The 12618-nt window shown below is 39.8% G+C and overlaps 1 protein-coding gene across 1 annotated transcript; it reads right to left on the bottom strand.

The window, feature by feature from the left end:
- Positions 1–39: 39 nt before the first annotated feature.
- On the bottom strand, positions 40–7166 carry chadlb (chondroadherin-like b). The gene is made up of 7 exons (XM_060938861.1): positions 7005–7166; positions 6398–6592; positions 5969–6270; positions 5333–5834; positions 4547–5233; positions 2513–2679; positions 40–274 (listed from the first exon to the last, which is right to left on the bottom strand). The coding sequence occupies exons 1-7, from the start codon at positions 7164–7166 to the stop codon at positions 40–42; spliced, it is 2250 nt and encodes a 749-aa protein (XP_060794844.1).
- Positions 7167–12618: the final 5452 nt, after the last annotated feature.

Raw genomic sequence — 12618 nt, 5'->3', positions numbered from 1 at the left:
ATGTCATTAATAATACAGTTCTTAGAAATGTTTTTGTAATCACACAGACTTTCGGTTTTTAACACTAGGCTTCTGCACGAAGTGAGATTTTGCATTCTTGTGTGGTTTGGATTTTGTGCTCTTTGGTGCTTTGGTGATCTTCAAATTCTGGGAACGAGGAGGTCCCTGTCCTGGGCAGCCTTTAAAAACATGAATGTCCTTGACCCGTTGGCCTTTGAGCTCAGGTGGGTAGCCGCATTTGGCCCTCACCTTCAGGTTGACTCTCTCTAGCCACCTGCAGAAAAAGTTTGCCATTTTGTAAAATTTAAAATGCTGTGCATGCACACAAATTGATTACCAACATTATAATATGCTAGTGATTAAAACATCAAGATCACAGAAACAAACAAATGTACACACTCAGGTTGGGTCTGCCTTAAATCACATATACTGATATATGGTCCCCTCTGAAAGTATTGGAACAGCAAGACCAGTTATTTTTGTTTTCTACACACTGAATACATTTGGGTTTGAAATCCAAAGATGAATGAGATGAAAGCTCAGAATTTCAGCTTTAATTTCCTGATAGCTACATCTAGATGTGTTAAAAGTAGAACATGACACCTTTGGTGGCAGATCACCCAATGTTTTGGTGAGCAAAAGTATTGTAACAATTTACAATAAAGTAACACAATATTTGGTTGCGTATCTTTTGCTTGCAATAACTGCATCAAGCTGGTGACCTACTGACATCACTAAACTGCTGCATTTTCCAGGCTTGTACCACTTTTCAGTTTTGTTTGTTTTGAGGGGTTTCTCCCTTCAATCTCCTCTTCAGCAGGTGTAATGCATGTTTAATTGGGTTAAGGTCTAGTGATTGACATGGCCAGTCTAAAACCTTCCACTTTCCCCCCAGTCAAGTCCTTTATTGTGGTGGCAGCGTGTTTTGAATCATTGTCTTTCGCTGAAAATTAGCAAACAGGATGTTTCTGGAGACTTCTGAATTAATTCTGCTGCTACCATGGTGAGTTACATCATCAATAAAGATCAGTGATCCTGTTCCAGAAACATCCATGCAAGCCCAAGCCATGACACTACCTCCACCGTGCTTGACTCATATGTTTTGGATCATGAGCAGATCCTTTCTTCCTCCACACTTTGGCCTTTCCATCACTTTGGTAGAAGTTAACCCTGGTTCCAGAACTTTTGTGGTCCATCTCTGTATTTCTTTGCAAATTCCAATCTAGACTTCTGATGCTTACTGCTGATGAGTGGTTTGCATCTTGTGGTATGGCCTCTGTAGTTCTGCTTTTAAAGTCTTTTTTTGAACATTGGACTGTGATACCTTCACTCCTGCCATGTGGAGGTTGTTGGTGAGGTTACTGTTGTTTTTTGGGGTTTTCTTCACAGTTGTCACATTTCATCAACTGCTGTTTTCCTTGGCTGACCTGCTCCAATGTGTAGGTGTTAGCACACCAGTAGTTTCTTTATTTTTAAGGACATTCTAAATTGTTGTACTGGCTATGCCCAATGCTTGTGCAATGGCTCTTCAAAATGGCTTGCTTTTTGCCCATAGACAGACAGATCTCTGGTCTTCATGTTGGTTTATCCTTTTTCAACAAATGCAGTCTTCACAAGTGAAACCCAGGGCACAAACCAAAAGTAGACATTCAGAACTATTAATTGTTTAAAGACTCAATCTAACACCTGTACAAGATAAACCTGTCAGTCTAATGTTCCTATAGTTTTTGATCACTTGAAAAATGGGTGGGTTCAAACAAAACGTGCCATGTTGTAAGTTCTACAACACATCTAGATGTAATTATCACAGGGAATGAAAGCTGAAATTCTGACCTCATCTCATTATCTCTAGCCGCTTTATCCTTCTACAGGGTCGCAGGCGAGCTGGAGCCTATCCCAGCTGACTACGGGCGAGAGGTGGGGTACACCCTGGACAAGTCGCCAGGTCATCACAGGGCTGACACATAGACACAGACAACCATTCACACTCACATTCATACCTACGGTCAATTTGGAGTCACCAGTTAACCTAACCTGCATGTCTTTGGACTGTGGGGGAAACCGGAGTACCCGGAGGAAACCCAAGCGGACACGGGGAGAACATGCAAACTCCACACAGAAAGGCCCTCGCCGGCCCCGGGGCTCAAACCCAGGACCTTCTTGCTGTGAGGCGACAGCGCTAACCACTACACCACCGTGCCGCCCGAAATTCTGACCTGTCATTTTATATTTGTCGCTTGATCTCAAGCCCAAATGTCGATGGCAAATTAGGCAAAAAGGAGCCTCAGCACTGGCAACTTTCTTGGTGATTTGTATTAGTTCACCCTAGTCTGTTGAAAAGTATCATAAGACATCTTTGCAAAGGAGATGAAAAACACCATTTTGAAAAGGTAACCACACTCAAAAGATTTGGTGCCAGGATCACATATTGCTCCACTACCAATGGATAGGTCATATACAATGTTTGGTAATGTTAATGCAATAAGATTAGGAGAACAGGAAGCCTTCTTACTTGCGTAGAGGTAAGAGTGGGCAGTCACACAGTAGTGGATTCTCTGCCAGATTAATGACCTCAAGTCCTGTAAGTGGACTAAAGTCAGGCACATCCTCAAGCTGGTTGCCCTCCAATAAAAGACTCTGAAGGCCAGACCCAAGGCCTGCAAGTGAATACTTGGACATCTGTACATGGAAAATAAATTAAATGAATCAATTTTGTGGTATAAAAAATACACAGGTAATCATCTCCATTGGGAAATTAAGAAGTAATGAGTGTTTGCAAATGTTTTTGGTCACAATATTATCTATAGTGTTAGGTAATACAGTAATCACATATACAGTGGTGTTTGAAAGTTTGTGAACCCTTTAGAATTTTCTATATTTCTGCATAAATATGACCTAAAACATCATTAGATTTTCACACAAGTCCTAAAAGTAGATAAAGAGAACCCAGTTAAACAAATGAGACAAAAATATTATACTTGGTCATTTATTTATTGAGGAAAATGATCCAATATTACATATCTGTGAGTGGCAAAAGTATGTGAAACTCTAGGATTAGCAGTTAATTTGAAGGTGAAATTAGAGTCAGGTGTTTTCAATCAATGGGATGACAATCAGGTGTGAGTGGGAACCCTGTTTTATTTAAAGAACAGGGATCTATCAAAGTCTGATCTTCACAACACATGTTTGTGGAAGTGTATCATGGCATGAACAAAAGAGATTTCTGAGGACCTCAGAAAAAGTGTTGTTGATGCTCATCAGGCTGGAAAAGGTTACAAAACCATCTCTAAAGAGTTCGGACTCCACCAATCCACAGTCAGACAGATTGTGTACAAATGGAGGAAATTCAAGACCATTGTTACCCTCCCCAGGAGTGGTTGACCAACACAAATCACTCCAAGAGCAAGGCGTATAATCATCGGTGAGGCCACAAAGGACCCCAGGGTAACTTCTAAGCAACTGAAGGCCTCTCTCACATTGGCTAATGTTAATGTTCATGAGTCCACCATCAGGAGAACACTGAACAACAATGATGTGCATGGCAGGGTTGCAAGGAGAAAGCCACTGCTCTCCAAAAAGAACATTGCTGCTCATCTGCAGTTTGCTAAAGATCACATGGACAATCCAGAAGGCTATTAGAAAAAATGTTTTGTGGACAGATGAGACCAAAATAGAACTTTTTGGTTTAAATGAGAATCTTTATGTTTGGAGAAAGGAAAACACTACATTCCAGCATAAGAACCTTATCCCATCTGTGAAACATGGTGGTGGTAGTATCGTGGTTTGGGCCTGTTTTGCTGCATCTGGGCCAGGACGGCTTGCCATCATTGATGGAACAATGAATTCTGAATTATACCAGCGAATTCTAAAGGAAAATGTCAGGACATCTGCCCATGAACTGAATCTCAAGAGAAGGTGGGTCATGCAGCAAGACAACGACCCTAAGCACACAAGTCGTTCTAGCAAAGAATGGTTAAAAAAGAATAAAGTTCATATTTTGGAATGGCCAAATCAAAGTCCTGACCTTAATCCAATCGAAATGTTGTGGAAGGACCTGAAGCGAGCAGTTCATGTGAGGAAACCCACCAACATCCCAGAGTTGAAGCTGTTCTGTATGGAGGAATGGGCTAAAATTCCTCCATGCCGGTGTGCAGGACTGATCAACAGTTACCGGAAGTGTTTAGTTGCAGTTATTGCTGCACAAGGGGGTCACACCAGATACTGAAAGCAAAGGTTCACATACTTTTGCCACTCACAGATATGTAATATTGGATCATTTTCCTCAATAAATAAATGACCAAGTATAATATTTTTGTCTCATTTGTTTAACTGGGTTCTCTTTATCTACTTTTAGGGCTTGTGTGAAAATCCGATGATGTTTTAGGTCGTATTTATGCAGAAATATAGAAAATTCTAAAGGGTTCACAAACTTTCAAGCACCACTGTAGTATAAGATAATTGTTAGTTTTGTCCCTATGACAAAGCTAGAGTGCATGCATAGATACGATTTGCATTTTAATTCAGTAACTGTGTACTTAAGTCTCACCTTTTCCAGACTCAGGTTATTGAGATAAAGATGTTTCAAAGAGGTTGCAATAGGAAGAAAAGCTTCAGCCCCGATCCAGCGAATAGGATTGTGGGACAAATTAAGCTCTGTCAAGCTACCTGTTTTTGGAAAGGCATTAGTTGGCACTTCCTTAAGTTTGTTGTTGCCTAAGTGCAGTGTAGCAAGGTCAGATGCTGGGTCAAAGGCCCCAGGAGCAATGTTGGTAATCTCATTCTTGGTGAGAAAAAGACTCCTCAGTTTCTCAGCACCTGTCAGGATTCCTGTCTCAAGCTTAGTGATGGCATTGTTCTCCAAGTGTAGAGCCAGCAAGCCAGGCAGCAGCGCAAAAGCTCTTTTGGGAAACTGTTTAAATTGGTTCTTCTCTAAATGAAGGTAGGTGAGCTGGGGCAGACCTTTGAACACATCTGGACTCAGTGACATGAGGTTATTCTCTGAAAGATAGAGGTAGACCAGACCTTTCATACCACTGAAGGCCCCACCTTCCACTTCATGGATTTTACAGCGCTGCAGATGAAGGGAAACCACCTCTGGCAGGCCTGGGAAACTGTTGGAAGCAATGTAATGAAAGTGATTGTCACGCAAGTCCAGCAAGCGTGTGTCTGGAGAGAAGCCTCGTGGTACTTTGGTGTGACCCTGCTTCTCACAGGATGTGTGATAGTTTTCAGTCTAGAGTTAAAGGTAAAAACAGAGATGATATTTAATTATTTAATTGATGAGTACCTAACATAAAAAAATCTTCATTATATCATCATGAAACTCCCTTACTTCACAAATACAGTTGTCTGGGCATTTGACCTTGTCATCAGGTGGGGTTGTAGGTGGTGGTGGAAGTCGTCTCTGTTCCTCCAGCTCGGCTTTCAGCATGGCTTCCTGACTCTGGCAGCGCAAATCAACAGGTTGCACTGTATCAAGGCTCTCACCAGACAGGTGGGGTGGACCACTGCAAGTTCCTCTGAGACGTACCTGATCCTGTATTGCCCACTCTCGCAGTGGACGCAGGTAGCAGCTGCAGTAGATTGGGTTGCCTGCCAGGTTGAGACGAGTCAGTTTAGGGGAGCCAAGGGCCAAAGGCTGCAAGACACGCAGCTGGTTATGGCTGAGGTCAAGATGGGTCAGCTTGGGGGAGAGCAAAACTGCTGCACTGGAAAAATCCTGCAGGGAGTTGTGATCCAAAAAGAGGTGTGTAAGCTTGGCCATAGATACTACTTCCTCCCCGAGATAGGTCATGGGATTGTAACTCAAGTCTAGGCGCGTAACCTCAGGGAGTCTATGGAGAAAACACACAAGAAACCTTTTTCTCTCAGCTCTGGCTAACATATTCTTCTTCTATTGACGTTTTTCCCCCACAAGAAACTACACAATGACAATTTTCAAGAGCACACAAAGTTGGATTAAGCTCACCTTGTCATGGTATCAGTGGGGAAAAACTGGAGCTCGTTGTTATCAAGACTGAGACGGGTAAGAGTGAAGAGGCCAGCAAAAGCTTCAGTGTCAATGTAATTGAGTGCGTTGTGACTGAGCCGTAACCATTTGATGTTCTGTAGGCCCTGAAAAGCCATATTTGGTACGTAGACCAGCTGGTTATGAGTAATGGAGAGGAGGTTAAGAAACCCCAGCTGCGAGAAAGCTCCAGGTTGTATCTCCTCTATTCTGTTGTGGTCAATGATGAGCTGTTTCAGGGAGGAAAGTCCATCAAATGACTCCTGTGATCAAGAACAGTAACAAAGAGCTTCATATGAACATAAACTATACATAGAATGTAACAATTCAAACACAATGTGGTCCATACAAAATTAATCTGGTTTTGTAAATAAGCAATGCTTATCTCACTTGGTACAGAATATCAATGTCATTGTAGGCCAGGTTGAGAAAGACCAAGCGGCCGAGACTGCGGAAAGCTCCTTCTCGTACTTTGCGGATGCCAGTGCGTTGGAGAGACAAGTGAGTGAGGTAAGGTGTGTGTTTGAATGCTCCTGTAGGAAGCTCTTTTATGTTATTACCTCTCAGGTCCAACTTAACTGTGATCTAGGAAACGTACACAGATTACAGAAAGGTTTATTATGTGGAGTTTTAGATAATCTCTCAGTTATTGTTATACGGTTTACATTATAAATTGGGCTTTAGGAGGTGGGGATGCCTGACTTTTAAATTGTGCCAACAATGTGGGAACAGTACAATATTTTGGGTTTTCTGTTTTACTTGTTTAAATTGTTCAGTACAACCTTTAAATGATCAGTTTTTTTTAATGATCAAATTAATTTATACAGTAGATAATTGCCTTGACTGATGGAAAATATATATATTTTTAAATTTAAATGAAATTTTAAACTGTATTACATCCTCATAATAATAATGCCTGGTGGTGATGTATATTTCAATCCTATTACAAGACCCCAATTTAACTCCTACAGAAGTATGCTTGTGATATTGGTTGTACCTCATCAATGGTGGGTGGAATATCAGTCAGATTCTTCTTGACACAAGCCACTGTAAGTTGAATGCTGTCACACATGCAAAATTTGGGACATTTTCCTGGCTTCACTTCCCGGATGCCAAGGAAAAACAATAATATAATGGCCCATGTAGAAATGAGAAACATCTTGGGCTCTACAACACAGCATACATGAAACTCTTTGACATAATTGATCAGTTGTTGTTCTAGCTTACAACATATCACGTTTTTTTCCACTGTGGTTCACGATTACATTTATACATTAACTTTGATGATACTAATGCTATTGGGACCTCTTTTAAATAGATATTTTAAATAAGTGAGTCAGTCAGTCATTCTCTCTCACACACAAATATATATATATATATATATATATATATATATATATATATATATATATATATATATATATATATACACACACACACACTAGTGTATCTCAAAAAATTAGAATATTGTGAAAAAGTTCAATATTTTCCATCAGTTATTTAAGAAAGTGAAAATGTTATATATTATAGACTCATTACACATAAACTAAAATGTTTCAAGCATTTTTCTATTTTAATCAGTATGGCATACAGTACAAATACATAAAAAAACCCATCTCAAAATATTAGAATATTTCATTTTGAGTTTGAGTAAAACAGTATGAACACAGTGTATCTGTCTAGTTCAGTACACACAACCACAATCATGGGGAAGACTGCTGACTTGACTGTTGTCCAGAAGATGATCACTGATGCCCTCCACAAAGAGGGTAAGCCACAAAAGGTCATTGCTGAAAAGAGTGGCTGGAAAAGGTGCAAAAGCAACAGGGATGGCCGCAGTCTTGAGAGGATTGTCAAGAAAAGTTGATTCAAGAACTTGGGAGAGCTTCACAAGGAGTGGACTGAGGCTGGTGTCAGTGTATCAAGACCCATCACGAACAGACATCTTCAAGAAAGGGGATACAACTTTCGCATTCCTAATATCAAGCTACTCCTGAGCCAGAGGCAATGTCAGAAGTGTCTTATCTGGGCTAAGGAGAGAAAGAAATGGACTGTTGCTCAGTGGTCCAAAGTCCTCTTTTCAGATGAAAGTACATTTTGCATTTACAGTTAGGTCCATAAATATTTGGACAGAGGCAACATTTTTCTAATTTTGGTTCTGTACATTACCACAATGAATTGTGAACAAAACAATTCAGATGCAGTTGAAGTTCAGACTTTCAGCTTTAATTCAGTGGGTTGAACAAAATGATTGCATAAAAATGTGAGGAACTAAAGCATTTTTTAAAACACAATCCCTTCATTTCAGGGGCTCAAAAGTAATTGGACAAATTAAATAATTGTAAGTAAAATTTTAATTTCTAATACTTGGTTGAAAACCCTTTGTTGGCAATGACTGCCTGAAGTCTTGAACTCATGGACACCACCAGACGCTGTGTTTCCTCCTTTTTAATGCTCTGCCAGGCCTTTACTGCAGCGGTTTTCAGTTGCTGTTTGTTTGTGGGCCTTTCTGTCTGAAGTTTAGTCTTTAACAAGTGAAACGCATGCTCAATTGGGTTGAGATCAGGTGACTGACTTGGCCATTCAAGAATATTCCACTTCTTTGCTTTAATAAACTCCTGGGTTGCTTTGGCTTTATGTTTTGAGTCATTGTCCATCTGTATTATGAAATGCCGACCAATCAGTTTGGCTGGATTTGAGCACACAGTATGTCTCTGAATACCTCAGAATTCATCCGGCTGCTTCTGTCCTGTGTCACATCATCAATAAACACTAGTGACCCAGTGCCACTGGCAGCCATGCATGCCCAAGCCATCACACTGCCTCTGCCGTGTTTTACAGATGATGTGGTATGCTTTGGATCATGAGCTGTACCACGCCTTCGCCATACTTTTTTCTTTCCATCATTCTGGTAGAGGTTGATCTTGGTTTCATCTGTCCAAAGAATGTTCTTCCAGCACTGTGCTGGCTTTTTTAGATGTTTTTTAGCAAAGTCCAATCTAGCCTTTTTATTCTTGAGGCTTATGAGTGGCTTGCACCGTGCAGTGAACCCTCTGCATTTACTTTCATGCAGTCTTCTCTTTATGGTAGATTTGGATATTGATGCGCCTACCTCCTGGAGAGTGTTGTTCACTTGGTTGGCTGTTGTGAAGGGGTTTCTCTTCACCATGGAAATTATTCTGCGATCATCCACTACTGTTGTCTTCTGTGAGTGTCCAGGTCTTTTTGCATTGATGAGTTCACCAGTGCTTTCTTTCTTTCTCAGGATGTACCAAACTGTAGATTTTGCCACTCCTAATATTGTAGCAATTTCTCGGATGGGTTTTTTCTGTTTTAGCAGCTTAAGGATGGCTTGTTTCACCTGCATGGAGAGCTCCTTTGACCGCATGTTTTCTTCACAGCAAAATCTTCCAAATGCAAGCACCACACCTCAAATCAACTCCAGGCCTTTTATCTGCTTAATTGAGAATGACATAACAAAGGAATTTCCCACACCTGCCCATGAAATAGCCTTTGAGTCAATTGTCCAATTACTTTTGGTCCCTTTAAAAACAGGGTGGCACATGTTAAGGGGCTGAAACTCTTAAACCCTTCATCCAATTTTAATGTGGATACCCTCAAATGAAAGCTGAAAGTCTGGACTTTATGTCCATGTCCATTATATAACTATAACTTGAATATGTTTCAGTAAACAGGTAAAAAAACAAAATTTGTGTCAGTGTCCAAATATATATGGACCTAACTGTAATTTGGAAATCACGGTTCTAGAGTCTGGAGGAAGAGTGGAGAGGCACAGAATCCAAGGTGTTTGAAGCCCAGTGTGAAGTTTCCACAGTCTGTGATGATTTGGGGTGCCATGTCATCTGCTGGTGTTGGTCCACTGTATTTTATCAAGTCCAAAGTCAACACAGCCATCTACCAGGAGATTTTAGAGCACCTCATGCTTCCATCTGCTGACGAGCTTTTTGGAGATGCTGATTTCCTTTTCCAGCAGGACTTAGCACCTACCCACAGTGCCAAAACTACTACCAAATGGTTTGCTGACCATGATATTACTGTGTTTGATTGGCCAGCCAACTTTCCTGACCTGAAACCCATAGAGAATCTATGGGGTACTGTCAAGAGGAAGATGAGAAACACCTGACCCAAAAATACAGATACGCTGAAGGCCACTATCAAAGCAACCTGGGCTTCAATAACACCTCAGCAGTGCCACAGACTGATCACCTCCATGCCACACCGCATTGATACAGTAATTCATGGTAAAGGAGCCCCAACCAAGTATTGAGTGTATAAATGAATATACTTTTCAGAAGTTGGACATTTCTGTATTGTAAATCCTTTTTTTGATTGATCTTAGGGAATATTCTAATAATTTGAGATACTGGATTTCTGATTTTCATGAGCTATAAGCCATAATCATCAAAATTAAAAAAAGGCTTTAAATATTTCACTTTACATGTAATGAATATAGAATATATGAAAGTTTACCTTCTTGAATTAAATTCAATTATGAAAAAAAGGAACTTTTTCATGGTATTCTAATTTTTTGAGATGCACTAGTGTGTATATATATATATATATATATATATATATATATATATATATAAACTAAAGAGTCTTTTCAGCTACCAATGAAAGACAGTCCTAACACTTTTTAATTCTGAGAAAAAAAACAAACAAAAACCCCACCTTGAATGGCACCTACCTTCAGCAGTAGGAATTCACACTGAGTCTTCTAATTCTTCCTAAAGACCAACATTAATCTCATCTTAAATACCCACTTCTGTACAAGATTTTCAAGATCTCTGGTAAGCAATAGCACCAGAGGAATTTGCCGTGTGAAAGTGAGGTGGTGTGTGTGTGTGTGTCCCTGCAGCTTCAGACCTCACTGCACACACAAAGACACACTGTTCCACACTACACTCAGAGTGACTCTCACAAACATACCATGGAGTGGACATAATTTTCTCTTGAATTCCTCAATTGGGATTTTTCTTTGACTATTTTCACTGACTTTTGATAAGCTTAAACTTTTTGTCTATAAACATTTTTTTCCATAAAGGTGCAAATAGTTACTGAATAAAAAATGACCCCAACTTAAACAATTACTACTAAATATTAATGTGTAATGTTATTTGCACACACTGTACCGTTACAAAGCTGAAATTTCATGCACTTGTTTAAAAAAAAAAGTCTCTGTTCTTTTTAGTAATCCTCTTCTGTCCTTGCTAAATAAACTGTATATCCTAACCCTTTCACTGAGAATCCCATTTGGACTAGTGGAGCTGAGCTGCAATTTTACATTACAGCATAGTGAAATTCTTTTCTTCACATACCCCAGATTGTTAGGAAACTGGGGTCAGAGTGCAGGGTCAGCCATGATACAGCACCCCTGGAGCAGAGAGGGTTAAGGGCCTTGTTCAAGGACCCAAGAGTGACTGGGGGCCCAAGGACCCAACCTTCTGATCAGTAACCCAGTGCCTTAACCATTGAGCCACTTCTGCCGTAAACTAAAGTTTCTGAACAAAAGCAATCAACCATTCATCTTCATACAGTCACATATTAAATGCTTCTAAAGACAAAAAGATGCTTGTCTAGCTCGCTGCAAACATAAATCACTAACATCCTAGCAGTACACAATAACAGCTGGAAAACACCTTTATTAGGAAAATGATATGTTCTAGAAAAAAAAACCACACTATAACTTTAAGGTTTAAGTTGAATAGACTGGTACCAAAATTCAAAAAAGTGCTTATTTAAGGAGTTAAAGGCATTTTTGAGACAAAGTCGGCAAACAGTCTTATTTTGTCAATTTGGGTGCGCCGAATTCAAATCTGCAATATGCCGAGCTCTGTCTGACCTCTGTTGACCTCTAGAGGTCATTGAACTTTGGGCCTGTAAACGTCTCAGCTGAACCCAGTTTCTCAGCTTTCTAAGGAATGAAATGTACTAAAATGATTAATGAAGTTAGCAAATGGCCTTGTTTGTTAAATGTTTGGGTGCTGAATTCATTTTTCATTTGTAAAACGACATATGACCTCTGATAACCTCAAGGTCATTAAACTTGGCCTATAGGCCTATGCATTTAACGGCATTTTTAAACTGACTTTACTCCCCCAAAAAGAATATGAACAGACAAAAAACAAATAGAAAGGGACAAATACAACATTAAATGCGAGTCCATGTACATGTGACTTACTTTTCACAATGAGAATGCCTAGGCGATCACCTTACATAACATTGCATTACATTTAGCGGTTATTGTTTATACAAAGCTACTGAAAAAAGGACAGATTCAGCAGAATACAAAATGTGGGGGTATACAGGGTATACAGGTTAATCAGGGTTAGTATAGATGAGAGTTTTTTTCTTTGTTGTTTGTTTTTTGTAAAGGCTTTACCCCGTTTAAAACAAAACAAACAACAAAGAAAAAAACTCTCATCTATACTAACCCTGATTAACCTGTATACCCTGTATACCCCCACATTTTGTATGCTGCTGAATCTGTCCTTTTTTCAGTAGCTTTGTATAAACAATAACCGCTAAATGTAATGCAATGTTATGTAAGGTGATCGCCTAGGCATTCTCATTGTGAAAAGTAAGTCACA

Source organism: Neoarius graeffei, chromosome 14 (genome assembly GCF_027579695.1).
Source record: "Neoarius graeffei isolate fNeoGra1 chromosome 14, fNeoGra1.pri, whole genome shotgun sequence".
Lineage (NCBI taxonomy): Eukaryota > Metazoa > Chordata > Actinopteri > Siluriformes > Ariidae > Neoarius > Neoarius graeffei.
Note: the sequence above shows the minus strand (reverse complement) of the source record. Positions and strands in the feature narration are given on the sequence as shown.

What these genes read in the sequence shown, in the direction of transcription:
- chadlb (XM_060938861.1), bottom strand. Translation starts at nt 7,166, where the DNA reads ATGTTTCTCATTTCTACATGGGCCATTATATTATTGTTTTTCCTTGGC. An exon ending in ACATTGATATTCTGTACCAA is followed by an intron (nt 6,271 to 6,397) that starts GTGAGATAAGCA and finishes TCTTGATCACAG; the next exon opens with GAGTCATTTGATGGACTTTC. An exon ending in CAGACAACTGTATTTGTGAA is followed by an intron (nt 5,234 to 5,332) that starts GTAAGGGAGTTT and finishes CTTTAACTCTAG; the next exon opens with ACTGAAAACTATCACACATC.